The sequence below is a fragment of the Cimex lectularius genome, unplaced genomic scaffold, assembly GCF_000648675.2.
Source record: "Cimex lectularius strain Harlan isolate CLEC.00 unplaced genomic scaffold, Clec_2.1 scaffold24, whole genome shotgun sequence".
In the NCBI taxonomy this organism is placed as follows: Eukaryota; Metazoa; Arthropoda; class Insecta; order Hemiptera; family Cimicidae; genus Cimex; species Cimex lectularius.
The window spans coordinates 858735-881168 of record NW_019392666.1 but is presented as its reverse complement, the minus strand read 5'-3'; the positions used below and the strand labels follow the sequence as shown (position 1 = coordinate 881168).

The following is a 22434-nucleotide window of genomic DNA, read 5'->3' as shown; positions in this document are numbered from 1 at the left end:
TAGTCCTTATGACGTAACGTATGTCGTCTTTAATAACATAATTTTGTCAATTTGTAGACATTTTTAAGATTGTTTGGCCTTGATGATGATCTTGAAGTAGATCGAAAGTTTAACAATTGAATTTGTTTTTTTTTATTAAGACTATACCAGATCAAGATTATTCATGAGTAAAAATTAAGTCGATACATCTAACACTTAAAGCTAGTATGTCGACCAGAATGTTTGCAACACTGCTTTTGACATTTATTTAGAAATCGTGAGATGCGGTCTGGTGTGATGTAGGTTTCAGAAAAACATTTTCTTTATCGTGCCAACGTTCGATCTTTATTGAGATCATCTTCAGGGCCTGGTATTTAAAAACATTGTTTATATATTTTGGATGTGGAAAAGTGAATTTATACAATGCAAAATATATTTTTTTCAATCATATATGACCGCATCTCACGATTTCTAAATAAATATGATTAACGGTCACTAATCACCACACACTGCTTTTGACTTTCTACAATTTTAAGTTTTTTAGTAGAAACCTACAACATTAGATAAAGAATCATAAAAAATTGCCCATTTTGATAGAAATAAGTAAATCGTTTAAATTTTCTTGACATGCTTTTTATTGTTTCAAATATTTTTGAATTATAAAAAATAAATAAACATTAATAAAAATTGAGATAATTTTTGAATTAAAGCAATTATTTTTGGTATTTGCTAAAGGTGTACACATACACTGTACAAATTGCTTAGAAACTTGTTAAGAATAGAATCGTTGAAAATTCATATAATTACAGTGTATCTTACTCAGATTTAAATGGTGGGTTCTACTTCACAATTATTTATAAATTATTCTATAACGATGGAAAGAAAAGAAATAAGAAGCACCCCTCTTGTTTGGTATGTGAGTGACGGATGTACGAAAGAGAATGGGGCGAACAATTCAATTTAGAAGCCTTAGATTGGATTGAAAAAAAGGTCAATAGGTGGTGTCGGGATTCGGTTCAATTTGCCCATGGGATCTCTAATTCAGAATATTAAATCGTCCGTAAGGTGCTCCTCCTTTTTTTAAGCTTGGGAATTATTTAGGCAAGGGCCTTTCCATCCGGCCTCCGTCAAAACTGGTGGATAACCGGTTTTGCTCTGAAGATGAGGAATTGTGGTTTTGGTTCATTTCGTTTACCAACCATTAACGGGTTTCTCTTTTTTCTATTTATGCTACCAATCCCAACCCTCATAATGTTTGTATTTACTGGAGTGCATTGATTGTTTAGTGCCAGCAATTATAATGGTCTATTTTGCAAGAAAATCTTATGAAATCGTTACCCAATGCGTATCAAAAAAATAATCATTATTCCCTTTATGCCATTCTGTGTGTTGGTATAATAATTATTACAAGTACGCACATGGCATCGCAAGTCTAAAACATAAATTTGCTATGGTGTGATCAAACACTGACGGTTCAAATATTCAATAAATCAATATAAATGTAATATTTTAAACAAAAATAAATAATTGTTTCTGATCATCATCAAGTTGAAAAGGTAACGAGTTTTGAAGAAATTTCAAATGGCTCGATTGGAGCGAAACTCTCAAACGTACCGACCACCTGCAAGTAACCCTGTCTGCTCCTCATGGGATCTGTATTGACTTGGCACATGTACCATCCGCGGTCTGCTTCTTGGACGTTGCGTATGTGCAGATACCAAGACCTGTGGTCGTTGAAAGAGAGTGTAACCCTAGGATTCTGGGTTATCACGTTGTGATGGATCGAGAGTATTGTTTGTGTGTCCACACGTACCCAAGCGACCTGAAAAGAAAAAAAATCATCGAAAGTTCAATTCACACAGGGAATGTTCAAGGCAGTTTTGGCGTATGAAGGTTTCGAGAGAAAGAAATTCGCTTTTCCCCTTTTCTCGAGACAAGACGTAATTTGTAGTGACAAGGTGAGTGTAAATCTCAATACCTTGTATCCCTTGAGGTTCTCCACGACGCAGGCGAGGAGGGCGTCCCTCCCAACGGTAACAGTCACGTTGGGGATTGGCTCCGCGAACCTCGGCTTCATGGATTCTGGAAACAGACAAAGAAACACGGATTGAATAATTTTAACCAAAGACAATTTCCTCCCGCTATTGTCCTCTAGGACGAACTGAAACTCGTGACGCGAAACGCTCTAAATCTTCCCCAACTTGTTAACACAAAGCGGACGCGATAGTTTCGAGTGTAACTCTTGGAGCTACTTACCTCGCCCTATTCTCGCAATCATAATCCATGTGAAATTATTCCAAATATATTTTATTGAGTTTACATCGTAATTTATCTATAATTAGTGATCACCCTTTAATGATAATTATATATTAACAAACGAGAAGGGACGGGACCTTCTTCGGGCTTTGAACCTTTAAATTTAAAAGGGTAACAAATATGAACATATGGTCACGATTTAAAAAGTATAGTTTAAAGTTAATTATTAAAAGTAAAATTAAACGTTGAGGTTATTATAGCACCAAATACAATGTGAATTATGAAAAAAGTAACATATATATGCAACAGAAAAGAAAAACACTGGCAATCGTTTCAGTTTAACAGTATCATCTGATAAAGTTTGGCAGAAGGTCTAAGCATATATCTATTTTATATATAGAGTTTGGGCAGTAATAAATGCAATTATTTTATAACGGGTGATTTCTATACGAAAAATTTAGCCAGGTGCTTCTACTCTTGAAATGCAACAAAAAGTATGTAGGTATCAACTTTGGTCCGATTCTCAACCTTTCCGCAGATCCATTACAGTTCGTGGTCCGATTAACCCTTTTTTCAATTAGTTAATCTTTATGAAAGATATTGGTTGAAATAAAAAAGTCAGTGTCACGAGCGGGATTCGAACACACGATCTTCGGCTAGATACGCCGCTCCTCTACCACTTGAGCTATCGATCTCGACCCGCTCTGACACTCGTATTCATTTGTCGCCGAGAATCAAATAGATTAGACGACATTTCAAAAATGGCAAAAAGGAGGGAAAATTCGAGAGGTGAGGTTGAGATGGGAAGTTAGTGTTCGAAGTCACGATAACTCAAGTGGTAGAGCAGCGGCGTATTTAGCCGAAGATCGTGGGTTCGAATCTTCCACGTGACACTGACTTTTTGTCTCAACTTCAACTTCTGACTTTTTTCAACTATCTACGGTTTACTTAATAAATCTACCCATAGCTCTTGACCTATTCATTTTTGGGAAAATTAAACAGATAGCTATTGGAGCTTCAAATTTTCATTAAAGGTGCATTCTTCTAGAAATTGCAATTTAATTTTTATCAAAAAGACAAACAATAAATATTGCAAAAACAGCTAAATTTAAAATTTTTTAAAAAACTAATTTTGCAACCTCATTTGAAAAACTCATTTTAGATCTTGGCAAATTTCATAACTTCTTATTTTGAATGTTGCTTCGCGGTATACCCTTTTCTTTAATTAAATCGAACCAAAGTGCTGAAATTTTATGCTGAATGTTAAAAAAGTGGTGACAGTTTCCAACTTTAACTTAATAAGAAAGTAAAATAAGAAAGAAACATGAAACAAAACTCATAAAAAAAGATTATAAACATAGCAGGAAATTGGACAAAATATCTACACTAAACACAGACAAAAGAAGAAAAAATACAACAATACAGAAGTTGTAAAAACCTACCAACTGAATAAAAAAGCACAACAAAACGAAAATTTCAACGTAAAAATAAATAAATAGGTATAATAAACACAGTTAACAACTAAATTACGTTGATTTCTTAAATTCTTGGTTAAAGTTGGGTTTTTAACTTCTGTATTGTTTTTTTTATATGTTTAGTGAAAATATTTTGTTCATTTTTTTGCTTTGGTAGTTCATTAAATTTATTGCCTCTTTTTAAAGTGTTTTGTTTCATTTCTCTTTCTTTTTTTTAGCTTTAAGTTGAGAAATAAATTTTGCCCTGGCAAAAATTTATATTACTAGATTAGCTCCACTTTCCCGTTTTCACACCGTCACCAATTTGTTTATATTTACCATAAAATATATCATTTTGGTTCAATAAAGAAAAGGGTACATCGCTAGAAAGCATATCAAACGAAGAAGATGTTAAATTAGCTGAGCTTTGCCGTGAATTTTTACAACTTGGTTGAAAATTAGTTTTTATACAAATTTTAAATAGCGCTTTTTCAGTTTTAGAAGTATCGAGCAATTTTTCTCTAACAAACCCTCTACTTCAAGGTACGGTCTTGAAGAAAAGAACAAATTCAGTTGTTACTTTCAAGTTTACAACACACTGTTTGCTTTAAATTAAATGCAAACAACAAGACAGCTGAATTGAAATGTGGACAAAATAGAAAAATGTTTACATAGTTTTAAAATTGGCTACTAATTACAATTAATTAAGGTTTTTATTTGAGATAAAAAAGTCAATGGCACGAGCGGGATTCGAACCCACGATCTTCGGCTAGATACGCCGCTGCTCTACGACTTGAGCTATCGTGACCTAGATCCACTCGGACACCAACCTCCGATCTCAACCGCACCTTTTGAATTTTCCCTCCTTTTTGCCATTTTTCAAATGTCGTGTAATCGGATTGGATTCTCGACGACAAATGAAATGGCCACGGAGAGCTTTAGTAAAATATACTTCATTTTAATTCATTAAATTCACTAATTTCGTGGTCCGATTGACCAATTAATATATTGCAATTAATTAAGGTTTTTAGTTGAGATAAAAAAGTCAATGGCATGAGCGAGATGGGAAGTTAGTGTCCGAGTGGATCGAGGTCACGATAGCTCAAGTGGTAGAGCAGCGGCGTATCTAGCCGAAGATCGTGGGTTCGAATCCCGCTCGTGCCATTGAATTTTTTATCTCAACTTAAAACCTTAATTAATTGTAATATATTAATTGGTCAAGCGGACCACGAAATCAGTGATTTGCTAGTAAAGTTTTGTTTGACATCAAAAGAAAAGAAAAATGTTTAGCACGAATGAAGAATTGAGATAAAACAGTGAAAAATTACATTTTTTTCTGCAAAAAAATGTTTTTTGTTAAATCAATTAATTTTGTTAATCAATTTTTTGTTAAAATTGATATCCTCGTGACGAGACGTAAGAATTGGAATTATATAATTACACAAATATTGCATTACATCATCATGTAGGACGTACTATCTATGACAGAAGGAATATCATTGTTACCATCCCGTTTGAAATGACAGTAACAGGGTGGCTTTTATGCCTGGACTGATGTAACATTTATAATCCTCATTTCACCCATTTCCAAGTTCTAAACATCGGTTTACAATTATTAGTACCGTAGATGGGAGTCGTTGCCCTTTAACAAATATGCAATATGTTAACTGCAAATATTTTATATTCAAAGTATTCATTCCATCACGGAATTTAAAGTTAAAACTATTGGGTTGTCCGGAAAATAATGCAGGATTTTGGTATTAAACAAAAAAAAAGAAACTAGTTACTTTAAAGCAATGTTCTTTAATCAAAATAATTTCCCATACTCTCAATACATTTCTCCCAACGTGTTGGTAACTTATTAATTCCGTCTGAGTAGAATTCAGAATTTTTAGAATTGATAAAGTCAATAAATGCATTTTCCAGTTCCGTTTGATTTTTGAATATTATGTGTTGTAAGTAGTGGTCCAGGTGTCTAAAAAAATGGTAGTCAGTAGGCGAGAGGTCCGGAGAGTAGGGTGGGTGAGGCAAAGTTTCATAGCCAAGCTCCAATAATTTTTGTGACGTTACACGTGACACATGTGGTCGAGCGTTGTCATGCAACAAAATGGGCCCTTTCCGATTGACCAAAGAGGGCTTCATTACTGCCAATTTCTGATGCATGGTATTAATTTGGTTACAGTATGATTCAGCATTGATGGTTTCGCCAGGATTTAAGAAGCTGTAGTGTATTAAACCAAATGAAGCCCACCATACCGTAACCATTACCTTTTTTTGATGAGTTGGGGGCTTTGGAAAATGTATTGGAGCTTCTCCTTTGTCGAGCCACTGTCCAGAACGTCTAGTGTTATCGTAGAGAATCCACTTTTCGTCACATGTAACAATTCTGGCCAGAAATGGGTCATTTTTGTTTCGACAAAGAAGTGATGCACAAACATCAAAGCGCTGATTTTTTTGGCGATCGTTTAATGAGTGTGGAACCCAATTTTCGAGTTTTTTCACTTTTCCAATCGCCTTGAGGTGGTCAGCGACGGTCGTTTTACTGACTTTGAGTTGCTCTGCAAGTTCTCGAACAGTTGTTTTGGGGTTTTCTTCCACCACTGATCGCAGAACATCATCATTAAGAGAGGAAGGCCTTCCACGACCTTCTTCATCTTCAAGGCTGAAATCTCCCTCCCGAAATTTTTTAAACCACCTTTGCACAGTGCACTCATTAACACAACCCTCGCCCCAGACTTGGTTAATGTTTCTAGCCGTTTGGGCTCCGCTTCGGCCGAGTTTAAACTCGTAAAAGAAAATCGTACGAAATTCTCGCTTTGACATTATAAGGATGACTGAATTATTTCCAAGTAGCGGAATGCTACAGAGGTAAACAAACAATATCATTTGGAAGAGGATTAATAAGTGTTGACATTCATACAAATGAGTAATCCTGTAAACGTAAACAGAATATTTTATATAGATTTTTTTTAATGAAAACTTAAAATCCTGCATTATTTTCCGGACAACCCGATATCTGATAAAAGAACGTCTTAGCCTATATTAAAGTATGAATTGTGCTAGTAATAAATCAAACTTATTCTCTAGGGTATCTTTAAAGAAAAGCGTTCTTTTTTTTAAACAAAACCACCAAAACGTTAATAAAAATGTGGAAAGTTTAGGGACTGACAAAACAACTGAGGTCATCGCCGGCCCTCTGCGCGTTTTTCGTTCTCTTTCTGGTCTTTCACGCGTGTTTTTCAGCCTGCAGCTATTTGGGCGTCTCAATGGATATCTTAAAATGCTAGCATCACATTTGTATCTCAGGCACTTCAGAATAAATATAAAACATATAATATATATACATCACCACAAATTTAGATGTCGGGTTACAATTACTCCCCCGGAGTATTCGACATTTCTCGGGGCGGGGTTGAACCCACTCCATTCTCACTAATAACTTACTTTCACTCTCCAGCGGTCACACATTCACCCCTCGGGGTGTGTGGTTAAACCACCTCTTTCTCGCACGCTAATAAATTACATAGACACAACACAAGCACACAGAAATACAATATACAATACAGCTAAAAATCCTTATAGCCCTGAGGTACTCGAACAGCGATCTGTGCCCGCTGCACAGGTCCTATGATACGCCAAAATATTGTTTGTATAAAGTCAAGCCTTATACGATTGAAATGGTGCTCCACCGTTATTCTGTCCTAGCATCAAGGGCAGCTATGTGGTCACTTACCGGCCAGAAGTATTCTTGTATGACCTATAGGTAGCCTTGTTACCTTTTCGACTGTTTCGACTTTTCGATTGTTTTATTTTTTTACGTGGATTCACGACACAGCAAGGTCATATCAACCTTCATGGTGCCGATTTTTTTTTAAACAAAAAACATTTGTAAGTATGTCGGGTTCGAATGCAAGGCCGCTGGATTCGAACCCGGGACCTTTACCTTACAGTGAATATGAAATGGTTGGAATGGATGAAATTGAAATTAGATGGAAATGGATTAAATTTCCGACTGAGTTACATAGTATAAATAATAAAGAATAATTGTAAAACCAAATTTGTAACTTAAATAATTTATAGACAATAATTGAAATGACAGTATCGTGTGACAAAAAATTTTTTTATAAAGTATTTATTGTAAGAGAGTAGTGTTTTTTTTTGTCCCGAAATCAAATTTTTATTTTCTCGCCAATGAGGTATGTAACCTAGTTATTTGATTTAGGAGGAAATTAGTGAAAATCAACAGTGGGTGTTATGGATTAAGTGCCAGGGATTAAGCGATAACGCGATCGCTTGGACCGAGCAAGAGGTCGCTGGGGAGAAGAGCGCGTTAAACACCTACAAATTGGCAACTGAGAGAGATTCTCCGGAAAACTGCTCGTCCGGATTTTTCTTCGTGTGGATTTCCGTTGTTTCAAATTTCTACCGGGCGCCTTCCTCACCAGACCACGGCGACATGCGAGGACTTTGAGCGTTCGTTTGTGGATTTCCGAAAGGATATAGAGGCGCCCCACCCCCAATTCTCCGGAGACTTTCTTTTTTTTGGAGCGGATTTCGGCAGGACTGGAACCCAGGAGGACTCGGCGGATGGTTGCTGGGACAATGTAAAATTGTTGGTTTACGGAAAAAACTGCATGCAGAAGGAATTTTTGTTTGTTTTAATTTTAACGATTTATTATTATTATTTTTTTTTATTACAATCTGTAATTATTATTTACAATATGTAATTTGCGGATACATGAACTTATATACAACTATTTACATTGAGGGGAGAAAGTAATCAATATTCTCCTCCCTCTTCACTTAAGACGCCTTATGGGGTTGTAGGGATGGGTTCTATCGGACAGGGCTTGGGCAAGACTATTTGGTTGGTGGGAGAGTTTTTTGTGAAACTTGGTAAATTTTTGGGGAATAAATTTTTGGATATAAGGAATTTGAAGGTCGTTGTGGAGGGTAGCATTTGAGACATAATAAGGAGCATGTACAATGAATCTGAGGACTTTAGATTGAAAGAATTGGAGACGTTGGAGATTGGAAGGTTTAGCGGTTCCTCACAGTTCTATTCTGTACGTCCAAATCGGTTGTAGTAGTGTTTTGTAAATTGTAAGTTTTTTTGTTGTCGATAGTTTAGACTCCTATAAGTCTGTGCAGTAGACCATACCGTCTGTTTAGGTTTTGTCGTGTCAGTCGTGTATGTTGATTCCACGTTAGTCGTGAGTCTAGGTGGAACCCAAGGTAGCGAACGCAGTCGGATTTGGGGATAGGAACGTTGTTGTAGTATATCCTGAGAGGAGGTTTACTTCGGAGTGTAAATGTGACATGGACGCTCTTGCTTTCGTTTATCTTCATTTTCCATTGTCTGCACCAATCTGCTATACATGAGATATGTTCCTGCAGATCTTCCGAAGCAACCGCAGGATCGGAATTGGAGTATAGTACAGCTGTATCATTGGCGAAGGATGCAAGTAGGGTGGTAGGTTTAGTGGGATTATCTGCAGTATAAAGGATGTAGAGGATTGGTCCGAGAACACTGCCCTGCGGTACTCCCGCAGCCAGAGAGCAGTATTCGGAGTAATCTGATCCTGGTCGGACCCGAAAGAACCGCTCTGTTAGATAAGAGCGGAGGATTAGGTAAAGAGTATTTGGAAGGACACGGTTTAATTTGTACAGGAGTCCCCTGGGCCACACGCGGTCAAACGCTTGTGCCGTATCAAGGAAAGCTCCCATACAATATTCTTTGCGCTCGAGGGAGGAGGATATACGGTCAACAATGCGAAACACCTGCTGGACTGTGGAATGGTGGTGGCGGAAGCCAAACTGATGATCGGGGAGGAGGTTAAACTTTAATTGTGGCAATAATCAATTAAGGAGAATTTTTTCAATTACTTTGGACATGATGGGAAGTAAACTAATTGGTCGATAAGATGAGGATTTTTGAGCTGGTTTGCCAGCTAAATTATTATTAATTTAGATTATTCAGTTTTGGTTAATTGATTTTAAGTTAGTTCAGATCTGGTTTATAGCTTACTGTAATAGCTGGTTAAGGAAACGAAGTACCTATTTTGATTTTACTCTGTATAGAAATAATAAATCCACCTCCCCCATTGTGAATTGGATTTTCATTTTTATTTTTTATTTCCCTTCCCATTAATCTACCTTTTTTCAGGATTGGCTTGATTATTTTGCATGACCAGGTACCTCGTAAATATGTAAATAATAATTTAAACAGAGAAATGTGATAAGGACAAGGTAAGGTTGCTGATCAGGACCGTCGGGCCTTGTGAGGCTGGCTTTATCCCAGTGACTGGAGTCCCTCCCCCGTGGCGAGTGTCCGCCATGGAATAAAGAAAATATTTTTTTATTTATCGAAAATATTATACTACTTTCCTCTCATATATATTTTTTAACAAATTTATTTACGGTATAAACAAGAATATACTTTCAGTTAAAAGAGTTCCCCATTACTCCCCTCCTGGAGAACTCTGGAAGCATAAAATGGGGTGGCGCCCAACTAATAAATATTTCTTAGGTCTTTAATTTTTGTTTTTGTTTTGTAAATTGTCCCTCCATTCTCACCCACCACTCCCGACGAGCTGCCGGGATAATTTTGCTCTGATCCCAAATAATTTTGGGTGTACCAATCTTAATGTCGCTTTTGGAATAAAAGGAAGACAAAGCATACAACACTGCTTGTTATCCTGTTTCTTTTGTTTTAAATGTGTGTTTGTTCTATGTTGCTATACGAATTAGGTTTGATGCTGGGTGTTGGTTTGCGTCGCGGTGAACTCATTCTGAACCGGCATCGGGTCACTTATTGGGTCCGTCTTCACTCGCGGTTTGTAGTTTCAGCGAAGACTGAAGATGAAGCAATGCCGAAACGCATTTGAATATTTCGACAAACCTGTCAATGACGACCTAATAGGTTTGTTGAATTTTTTTACCAATCATTTTTTTCTCAAAAACTATTGATTAGGAGCATTTTCAACCGCAGCTGTCTTATCCAGAGCAAAGTGGTAGCAAAACTTTTAAATGATATTTGAAGCGTATTCTTATACTATGCTATACTCATTTAGCTTTTTGACTTCCATAATAAAGTCCAAATTATTATTGCGTTTTCTAATCTCGTGGTGAATTAATAACGTATACATAATCTTGGAATTTTTTTATATTTTTATCTTATTACCCGCTCTAATCTACAGAAGGAGACAACCAAAAACATAATTTTATAAAAAGTATTTTTTATTTATTAACATGAATTGATTTGGAGGTACTGCCTTGACTTTAAAATGCCCAGTTTCACGGAACACCGGGAATAATTTCAAATGTCATTTTTTCATTGTTTTTTTTTTCTCGCACTTATTTAGTTCTTCAAGTGGGAATTGAACGTGCGAATGCTTGACCTCCTGCATAAAGTATGGATGTGGCAGAAAGAGGAGGGACATTCAAAATAGAGGTTGAAAATTGGTGAGGTAAAGAGCATCCGGGAGGGAAATGGGCCACATTCATTTCCTCCAATCCACTACCGGACGATAAAAAACCCCAGTGACAACCGACCTCTTGCAGATAAATAAAACGGACCCCAGGTAATTAACTGCATCAATCTATTTAATTGTACGAACCGGGGCAGTTTAATCCGAAAGATACAAGTCGGACCGCACTTCATTTAACTGACACACGTGGTTATCTTAAAAGGAAAGAGGAGAAGTTTGGAGGGTTCACGGTTATGCCATAGGGTTACATTTAAAATCAACTGTTTAAGGATGGAACAAAAATTAGTTTCTATATTCGTTTTATCCGATTTTTATTTGTTTAAATAACGTAAATGTCTGTTAGCCGTGCTTTCAAAAGGCATTACACATTTGGGATAGAAGGATGCGGCCATCTGGCAACAAGATGTTCGATATGGATCTAGGACCTAACTAGGTTATCGAAGATGAATGGACGACGAATATATTAATTGCACGAGAAATTTGCATTACGCCGCTACATTATTTACAATCGTATCGACGCCTGTTTGCATAATGCCGCAGACGTTAAGATCTCTTGTAGAGATACCAAACGGATTAGGTCCGATTTCGGAAATGTTGAGAGAGAAAAAGGTGATACAGTGATAATCGTGGAAGCGTTTGAACGTGTGTCACTATGAGGACATGCGGCATTAGCAACGGTAATGGATTATCAATTTAATACCAAATAATCCTTCCTCCCGGTTGTACGTCATTGATGACGAATCGATTCGTAATAAACACTGTTGTCAGAAGGCCGTAGTATCATATTAAAAATATTTATGTCAAATACTTACGACAATACAAAATATATTAAAAAATATTATGAAAAAATGCGCCATTTTTGAACTGCGACTTTGGATAAGGTGATGATGATGATGGATGATAGGAAGCAGGGTTTGTGCTCTTACAGACACTGCAGCCTTTCCTTCTTTTCCTAGTTCCCTAGTTCGGGGCAATCAAGTCAATCCTTTTCAGAAGTATTAGGTCATTGACTGTTGCTGCTACTGTTTTATTTCGTAACCATCCTCAACCTTTTTTTTTGTATCCTAAGTTACATCTCCATTGAGCCGTTGTATCGCATTCTACGCATGGGTTGATTTTCCTTCCTTCTCGTTGCATAATCTGCAAATGAGATCATCGCCCATGTTATATATTATAGTTTCAGATGTCAGTGACAGGTAGTTCTATCACTCCTCTGAGTCTGGCCCTTCACAATTGCTGAGTCTGGTTCAGGACCTATATATACTTGCAGATCCTCCTCTGGCTAGTCTGTCTGCTTTTTCGTTACCAAAAATTCCTATGTGTTCTGCCACGCAAGATATCATCAGGCTGTTGTGTTTCTCCAGGGTTGGAAGATTTTGGATGCATTCATTGACTAGTTTTGATGTGATCTTTTTACACGTTAATACTTAACTAGCTTCTTGGCTGTCCGAACTCCTTTAAGATTTTTTAGGGCACAAGTATTGATAGCATTTATTTCCGCTTAAAAAACCGACTTACTTCCCTGACAAGTTTGATTACTCATATTTTGGGCTTGTACCAAAAACACCTGAGCCGGTTGCTTCGTTTGTTTTTGAGCCATGTGTATACCATATTACCAGATACCATTGTACCTGATGCTCTTTTGACTTCTTCCCTTCTTTATAATATGTTGAGACTTTACAGGATGTTGCAAAGAAGGTTTTTGGGATCATATAGTTAGTCCATATTTCTAAGAATGGGTGATTTTATTAATTTTGGTTGTGTGCATGAATTGTTTAATCTAAGTTGATTGTTTTTGGAGCTTAAGTGAGCTTTTCATAGCTTCTTGTATAAATGTGTCCAATGCAGGTTTAGCTGAGTTTCTAGGGCATTTGTGGGTGTTGTTCTCATTATCCCCTTGATGCCTAGGTTTGCTAATCTTTGTATGCTGCCTAGTGTTTGGGTGCCTTGTTTTTCTTGGATTTTGGTCATCCTGATCCATAGGTTATTTTGCGTCTTATTACTGCCACGTATTGCCAGGCGTCATTTTCGGTTTTAGTCTCCAAGATTTGTCTATGGTTCTTCTTGTAGTCATTAGAGATATTTTACCTTTTGTTTTGATGATATGCTGCAGATGAGGGTTCCAGGTTAATTTTTTATGAAAGAGTATTTCTAGCTATTTAACTTCATCATTCTTTTGCTACAGCATTTCATTATAGAAACATAGGCCTAGGTGATTACTCTTTTGGCTATTTGACATTCTTCCTTGCTGGTTTTGTGGAGTTTAACAGGATCAGTATTGTTCCTTATGGCCTGATTGGTTATAATTTTTGATTCCCGAAAGTGTGTACTTATTAACCTTACTAATGTTTCCCTTCCTGCTCGTGTGTTTTTTCAGTCTGATTTTTTAGAGTTCCAATGAGGTTTATAGGATTTTGCTGACTTTGGATATTTTATGTGGTTAAATCGCGAGTTTGCTTTAGACCGTTTATTGTTGAAATAAGGGGCTTGTACTCTGTTCGGGGTTTTAGTAAGCCGGAGACGTCCGACGGAGATTTGTCCTTGCCCTCCCTAGGATTACCTCTTAAGTGTACTAATCCCCTCGCGTTATCCCAACTAATTCGTCATGTCACGACAAAATTAGACGCGTTATGAATTTGCAAATGGTATTATTTTGTAGATAGGCCGTCTTATGATATTGAGCAAAGATAAGTGGTAATTATATGTCGGTTAACTATTTGCCCATTTTAGAACTACATCTACGGGTGATTGAAAGTTAACTCTACATCACAACTCCAGATCGTATACTTCAGTGATGCTTCAGATATACCCTTAGATAGGAGAAACTTGTTCGAATAACTTGCTTTGTAAAACAACTTAAATTTACACCGATAAAATTGAACTTGCCAAAACCATATTGTACCTAAAAATTTTGTAATTAATCTAGATTATAGAGTAATTTCTCTGTGAAGTCTACGGGGTAATATTGGCCGTTACCGATCATTTTCGACTGCTTATCCCAGATGCTGGTCTGTCAAACGCGTTTCGGTATTTCACCATCCTTATTGAATGGTGGGTAGGGGACACAAAGTAATTTAAAAACTTTGCCTAAAAGACGAAACTGTAAGTATTGGATGCGTTAGTCAATATGCATTTGTCAGAAGTTCAGAGAGGACTGGTTCATCGCTCGCGTCTACCAATAGTCTGGCCAATCTCTTGCTCTTCGGGAGAATCAGGAGCTGGGTTTGTATGCCGTTTATGGAGAGGACCGTGTACTTAGCGTAAAGAAGATGTAAAAGCAATGATCATATTCAGGATTTACCAACTCACTAGTGGAGCAGCGGAGTGAAGTGTATAGTTCAAGATATACGGAACATTCGATTGTTCAAGTGCGAAATTGGAACCCCTAACCGTTTGCGGAGGTGGCACTCCGCTATAAACGTCAATAGACCGATATGGCCATGAATCAGTAGCGGTCTATAAAAATCCTCACTTTCGTAAAAAGAATTATGTGCACGTAAATGGAAAGAATGTCGCCAGTTTTAGTGTTGGGTCTGGATGATTTTTTTTTTCACCAACACATCTACGATAATCACTCCAAAATTGGTAACGACTAAATTTAAAGTTGGTATATTACAATATACATTTATTGTAATAACGATAAAAAATACTGGAGTTCTTCAATCAATTGACACCAATGTCCATGGAAAATGTGTTTATTAAATTTTTGGTTAACTGTTTATAAACATATATAAGTAGCGTACAATCATAATATTGAAAAATTTCTTTCTGTACACTCCTCTCACCTGCAGTCTTGTTTCTACAGCAATACAATTTTTGTAATAAAACTATTACTAATGTATTTACAAACAACTAACCAATCCAACGTTAGTACCTTTACCTTAGTACAGTTCGTATGTCTTGCGTACATTTTATTCAACATTCTTACTAGAAAGCAAAGCGTTGAACCTTGGTTTGGTTTGTTGTTTGTAAATATATTATTAACAGTTTATCTTATAAAAATTGTACTGTTACAGAAATGAAAGTGTTGATGAAGATGACAGGACTAATAAAATCAATTCCAATCAATAACGGCTGTACACTTCTATTTCCATAAAAAATTACCAAAGAATCTAGTCTAAAAAACAACTTGATGAAGCCAAATAAAACATATTAGCATTTAATCAAATGTATTGATTGTAAATATAATAATAACAAGAATTAATAAATGCATTTTAATAATATGCACAATACGAAACATTCTTTTGTGATTCAAAGTATAACAATTACAAACTACATGTATGTTTGTAGGAGTGTTGACGCAATTATGTATAAACAAATTTAAAAACTAAAAATATAACTATAAGATATAAACTAAGTAAACATTGAATTCTTCAGTTAAAATTTATCTGTATTTTTATGATTGCAGCGCGTAACTAAATTTCCCCAGTTGCTACCATTTCTATGTATGTAAAAATAATTATTGCATGATTTTGCTTGTTTGGTATGCAACCATCCTTGGTGAGAATTCTTTTAGTGATAAGAACGAGCGATAAGAAAAGGAGGCCGAAAGGCCATTAAGTGGCTGGAGACGCTGGACTTAACATCGGTAAGCCTATACCTTTGCTTTGATAAAATCCTGAATCCTCGTTCCTTTCTGGAGTGTGCTCTGTTTTCTGATGTTTGTGTTGAATTGATTTGTCTAAGTTAGTTTTTGGTTGTTTTTATTTCTGTAGAAAGGAGGAAGTTTTTATTGTAAGAAAAGACATTTTTTATTTTTGTTTCTTATCGGTATTTGTTGTAAATATAGTTTTTTGTTTTGTTATAAGGAAGTTTTTAATATATATCTCTTTTCCCCTGTTCTGATTTCTTTTTGCAAAGTCTTACAGTTGTTTGCTTGAGGACCGAAGGCTTCTTGGGAAGGCTAGCACATTCAAGTAATTGATAAATTCTTCCAATTACCATTTTTCTTTTTTGGAACACCTTTTACAGTGGTATTTAAGATGGGGTATATTACTATGAGAGGTAGATATTTTTATTAGCTCCCATATTGCACAGGGCACACTTCTACCAGTCCTGAAGTCTACCAACTAATACCAACTAATTTAGTCGCAATATTCACCCTCTAAATTGTTGCATCCGTAAACTATCTCATATTTTTTATTATTCCTGTAATTATGTCTGCCGAATTGAACATTTAATATTTTATTTTAATATGGAATTATCTTCACTTCTAGTATTATATAAACTTTCTATGAAACTAAGTTCAACGTTTTGTAGGAAATCATTTATACATTTCTATCTTTTTCGTAAATACGGACCACGCTGAAATTGAATTTGCAGTCTTGAATCATTTCCATAGTTATAATATTGTGGTTTTATACACTAAGAGGTTTAATAAATAACACATGTTGGTCGAGAAGATACTTTTTAATAATCCTCCAAAAAGCAGTCGAAGAGGGTTTGCTTTTTTTACGCAGTGTTGCCAAAATTGTCGCCACACTACCGGTTAATGCTGATGGCATCCATGTGTTCATCGAAGATGGGTTAATTAGGGAAATAGGAAAAAATCTAATTATACCTGGTGGTACTAGAGTGCTCGATGTCCTTGGCATGTATATTATGCCAAGTGGCGTTGATCCTCATACTCACAATATGAATTTATGTATACTATGACGGCTGAGGACTTTTATCAAGGGACGAAAGCAGCAATTGCCTGCACCACTATGATTTTTGACTTTGCTTTACTTTCCAAAGATGAGTCTTTACTTGATGCTTATGAAAAAGTGTGAAACAATGCTGATGGCAAGGCTTGCTGCGACTACTCATTGCATGTCGGTGTAACATGATGGCCTGACAAGGTAATGGAAGAAATGGAAGCACTGTGCAACAACAATGGAGTCAATTCTTTTTAAAATGTTCATGACGTACAAAGACTTATTTATGCTAAATGACAGTGAGCTATATAATGCTTTTGCAAAATGCAAAGAACTTGGAGCATTCATGAAGAAAATGGTCACCAATGTGGTTTTATGCACTAAGAGGTTTAATAAACAACAAGTGTTGGTCGAGAAGATACGTTTTAATAATCCTCCAAAAAGCAGTCGAGGAAGATTCGCTTGTTTTAGGCAGTGTTGCCGAAATAGTCGCCACAATATAATCTGCTAAATATTTTTTTATGAAGGGATCCCTGCTAGTATGAGCCGGAAGTTGGAATAAAAGAGATAAGTCTATCTGTTTCCAAATAAACTAGGTAATCGGGCGTACATCTGAGAAGAGAGAACAGCCTTTTTAAAAAATAATTTTTTAATTGACTAATTATTCAGAAGTCGTGAGATGCGGTCTCGTGTGATGTAGGTTTCAGAAAAACATTTTCTTTATCGTGCCAACGTTTCGATCTTTATTGAGATCATCTTCAGGGCCTGGGATTTACAACATTGTTTACATTTAACAAATAGATTTAGGATGTAAAAAAGTGAATTTATAATGCAAAATATATTTTTTTGAATTCAATCAAAATAATTCTACTCACTCAAAGTGTCTTGCGTGTCGTGTGGTCCAAGAATCNTCTGGTGTGATGTAGGTTTCAGAAAAACATTTTCTTTATCGTGCCAACGTTTCGATCTTTATTGAGATCATCTTCAGGGCCTGGGATTTACAAACATTTTAATTTACCTACTTCGGAGAGTTCCCTGCAGCCCCATGCTTTACCCAGTAGCATAAACAGCTTACAGAATCAGAAAACCTTATATGTTGCATTTAAAGAAACACGTGTTTTATGAGTGCATTCCAGGTTGAACATATGCTTAGTATGCATGCAGTCAACTTATCATTGGTATGAAATCTGTAGGAGATGTGAGGAATCAATCAAGATAGTTGTACTGCGACCACTATTTCTTTTTTACCATAAACCACCTGTCATTGCTTGCTCGTCGCCCTTCTTTTTAAAAAACCATTATTTCTGACTTTTCTAAGTAATAGAAATAATTTAATTTTAAAGAACTGTATTTATTTAATGTACGAAGAACTGATTTCATTTAACGATTCGTACATCGTTTTTAAAAAGAAAAACTTTACATTATTTACATTTTAATTTTTATATAATCTTTTAAAATTAACATGCAACAAATTAGCCTATTAGATTAACCGAAATTTCAATCAGGTTAAATGTACAACAAAGAGGTTTAATCCCCTAATTAGAGGCTAAACCCTCACATTTAATTGGATCAAATCTATAGATAATTATTAAACAGTACAATTTGTACAATAGATGGTGAGCGCCTTGGTGATGGAGAGGCGAGATGAAGGAGACACATAATTGCCGTATTCAAGGCACGCCATCAGCGCTGATGGTTTTGGATCCGATCGAAACTGAATGGCAATCGAGTCTTGTTGATATTATAGAAATGTCGTTTCCCCTGGTTTTTAATGTACGAAGATCGACGATTATTCGTACCTTCCCGAAGGGACGACTTCCTGATTTTTTTTAATAGAAAAGACATGAAAATTTAATAAATATACAGGAGATTTTGTGTCGAAAAGAACCCAAGAGGCGTAAGGCCTAACATGAATGCTAAATCTAAATGAATTAATCTTTATGTAAGCTACTAGTTGAGATAAAAAAGTCAGTATCATGAGCGGGATTCGAACCCACGACCTTCGGCTAATTACGCCGCTGCTCTTCCACTTGAGCTATCGTGACTTCGAGCCATTCGGACACCAACTTCTCATCTCAAATCAACCTTTCGAAATTTCTCTCCTTTATGCCATTTTTCAAATGTCGTGTAATCTATTTGATTCTCGGCGAAAAATGAAATGCCCACGGAGAGGTTTCATTTTACTTTATTAAATTCGTTAGATTTCGTGGTCCGATTGACCAAATAACATCTTTCAACTAATTAATCTTTATGCAAGTTATTGGTTGAGATAAAAAAGTTGGTGTCCGAATGAATCGAAGTCACGATAGCTCAAGTGGTAGAGCAGCGGCGTATTTAGCCGAAGGTCGTCGGTTCGAATCCCGCAGGTGAAACTGATTTTTTTTATCTGAAGCAATAACTTACATAAAGATTAATTTATCGAAAGATGTTATTTGGTAAATCGGACCACGAAATCTAAAGAAGCTAAATCTAAATTTATTACAAATCAAAAGAAAAAGAAAGTAGAAACGTTATCTTTGAGCGGAATGTGAGCAGTGATTACAGACCTGCAGGAAGAAATGCCTCGAGAAAGACAAAGAAGAACCCAACAAAAGACTCACTCTTAAAGACATAAATCAGGAAACGTTTGACAAGTTAGTCGGTACGTTGAGGGTAAAGAGTAACGAACGATTCTCGTCTAGCCAGACAACTTTAACCAGTCACTTCTATCAATCTCCGTTGAATTCCAGCAAATCTATCTCACCCAACGGCAGAATCCTAACAAACAAAAATTCAAAGAATACTAAGCAAAATAAAATACTTAAACAATTACAAAATTCTTTTGAATATTAGGAATTTTGCATAATCCAGTTAACCGGCTACAAGTAAATAATATAAATGGCATGCTAGACAAAGAGAATGAATTTATTTGCTTTAATACATTATTCTGACATTTTTTTTGACCTTATGGTCTAGCATATTGGCCAAATCTCTAAACTTCAAGTTTGAAATGTATACTTTTGTTATTCTGACGATATAAAAATAATGTAAAATGAACAGCCTTTTCTCAGTAAGTTTAACCTGCGCTGGGGAGCAGGAGTAGTGAGCTCACAAATAGTTTTATGCATTACAAAAAAAAAAAAAAATAGATTAAGAGAAATTATAACAATATTTTCAACAAAAAGGTGTTACTATATTAAACTAGAATCTCTTACATCGGAAATAATCTTATAAATAAATGGCAATTAGGCTATTTAGCAACTAAATCTTAACTCTTTAACCTAAAATGATTCACTACTTAATAAAACAAAGAAAACCTTAAATCTAGCTTAACAATTTTGTCTTATAACTAAACTTAATCTAGCAAAAGGTATTAATCAAATTTTAAAAAAAGTCAATCGGCCGTTTCGGCGAACTCACGTCGGGGCCCTGGCGCAGCGTGGTCCTCTTCCGGGAGCAGCCTCCGTCGGGAAAAAATGATTCGTCCTCGAACCACAAATCCTCTTCTGAGTTCTCTTCCCCATCACTCTGACCAGGGGAAGATGCCAGGTTAATGAGGACGAACAATCCGCCGCAGCGTGAATTTACCCTTTTCTTTGGCCGCTCGGCCCTCGCACGGCGGACACGTCTCTCCGGGCCGAGGGCCCTTAACCTTCTGAACCTTCTCCTCTCGGTCGCGTTCCAGGCCTCGACGCCCACGCTCGTGCTGCCCTGACGCTCTCATCTTCCACGCCAAAATTCAAATTTACTCAATTTAAAACTAACATTTTTTCCCTGCACGCAGTCACAGGCAAGACACCAGAAAATCCATTATTTTTTTTCCTTTAAAAAAAAAAAACCGTAATAAAGGATTATATTTTGGGTCAGGATAAGCTAATACCCGACAGGCTCGGCAGTGAGAGCTGAGACAGAAAAAGACGAGGAAGGACCTCTTTCAAGTTGTTGAAGGCACCTGCAGTTTTTTTGTAAATGGCAAGGAGCTATGTATGTCACAGATCACTTATTTTAATTTTATTTTCTTAATCTTAATACACTGATTTAGAAGGTTTATTGTTGTAATTTATTTGGGTCAGGTCCCGATTTTTGTTTTTTGCAATTAATTTGTTTGAGCTTGTGGCACGGATATTTTTTTATATTTTTATTTTACACTTGTGAGTGAAACGAGTTGATTCGTGTGAAGGGGATCCCAGCAAAGATCGTAATAAAATTAGTGGTAGCCAGTATACATTAAATTTATTTGACAATTGTCATTTTATGTCACAAGAGAAAAAGGAATTCATATCAATTTTGTTTCTCAATCATTATTATTTCAATTGCCAAAAAAGGGTATAGTTAAACTAACACACCTATTTAATACTGCAATCAGACTTAAATATGTTCCCAGCATCTGGAAATTCGCAGAAGTCATTATGATAAAAAAAACAGGAAAACCGGCGAACGAGGTCAAATCATATAGACCAATATCGCTACTACCAACAGTGTCTAAACTCTTCGAAAAGTTATTATTAAAATGAATAAAACACATCGTTGAAAAAAAGAAAATCATTCCTGACCAACAACTTGGATTCCGAACAAGACACTCAACAATAGACCAAATTCACCGAGAAACGGACGTAATAGAAAAATCTCTCGAAGAAAAACGAATTTGTTCTGCTATCGTCCTTGATGTCTCACAAGCTTTGGACAAGGTCTGGCACGAAGGACTCATCAGTAAACTAAAAGGTATGCTACCAAAGCAGTATGTCGATATTATCAGTTCCTACCTAACTGACTGACTGTTTAGAGTCAAACAAGAAGAACAATATTCAAAATTAAAAACAATAAATGCAGGAGTGCCACAAGGTAGCATATTAGGTCCACTGCTTTACTTGTTATACACCAGTGATTTTCCAAAAATAGATGGAGTAAAAATTGCAACGTTTGCAGAGGACCGACTATCACCCACTCAACCAAAATCCTCCAAAATGCATGTAATAAGATTAACGAATGGACACAAAAATGGAAAATCAAGCTAAATCAACATAAATCAGTTCATATAATCTTTACAAACAAAAAGGTGGACCATGTTCCGTCGCTCACAATCGATGAAACTACTATACCATACAGCAATACAGCTAAATATCTGAGAATGACCTTAGATGCCAAGCTGAAATGGAAAGAACACGTGAAGAAAAAAAGGACAGAAATAGGTTTAAGGTATAGAAAACTATACAGGTTGATAGGACGTGGCTCCAATCTTGCAATACAAAATAAAATATTATTATATAAACAAGTCATAAAGCCTATGTGGACATATGGTATTCAACTATGGGGTTGTACCAAACACAGCAATATCAAAATCATACCAACACTCCAAAATAAAATCTTACGTAACATGGTCAATGCACCTTGGTACATAAGGAATAAGGACTTACATAGGGATCTTAACATCCCTGAAGTCACGGCGGAAATACAAAGATTTGCCGCCAAACACCAGGCTCGCCTCAGCCAGCACGAGAATGTGGAAGCGACCAAACTCTTACATAACCGAAACATGGTCAGAAGATTAAAAAGAACAAAGCCATATGAACTTGTGTAGTTAAATATTAATAGTGAATAGTGAATAGTGAAATGTAAATCTTATTGTACCATGTTGAATTG

The 22434-nt window shown here is 36.1% G+C and overlaps 1 protein-coding gene across 5 annotated transcripts in view; it reads right to left on the bottom strand.

Moving 5' to 3' along the window:
• The window catches only part of LOC106660836 (lachesin-like), a 295660-nt gene that overhangs the window by 44376 nt on the left and 228850 nt on the right, over positions 1 to 22434 (bottom strand). For all 5 annotated transcript variants that reach the window (XM_014383809.2, XM_024225147.1, XM_014383811.2 and 2 more), the window contains 2 exons: positions 1958 to 2061; positions 1594 to 1801 (listed from right to left, as the gene is read on the bottom strand). In XM_014383809.2, coding sequence (XP_014239295.1) covers positions 1594 to 1801; positions 1958 to 2061 — 312 coding nt within the window. The remainder of the gene's footprint in view (positions 1 to 1593; positions 1802 to 1957; positions 2062 to 22434) is intronic.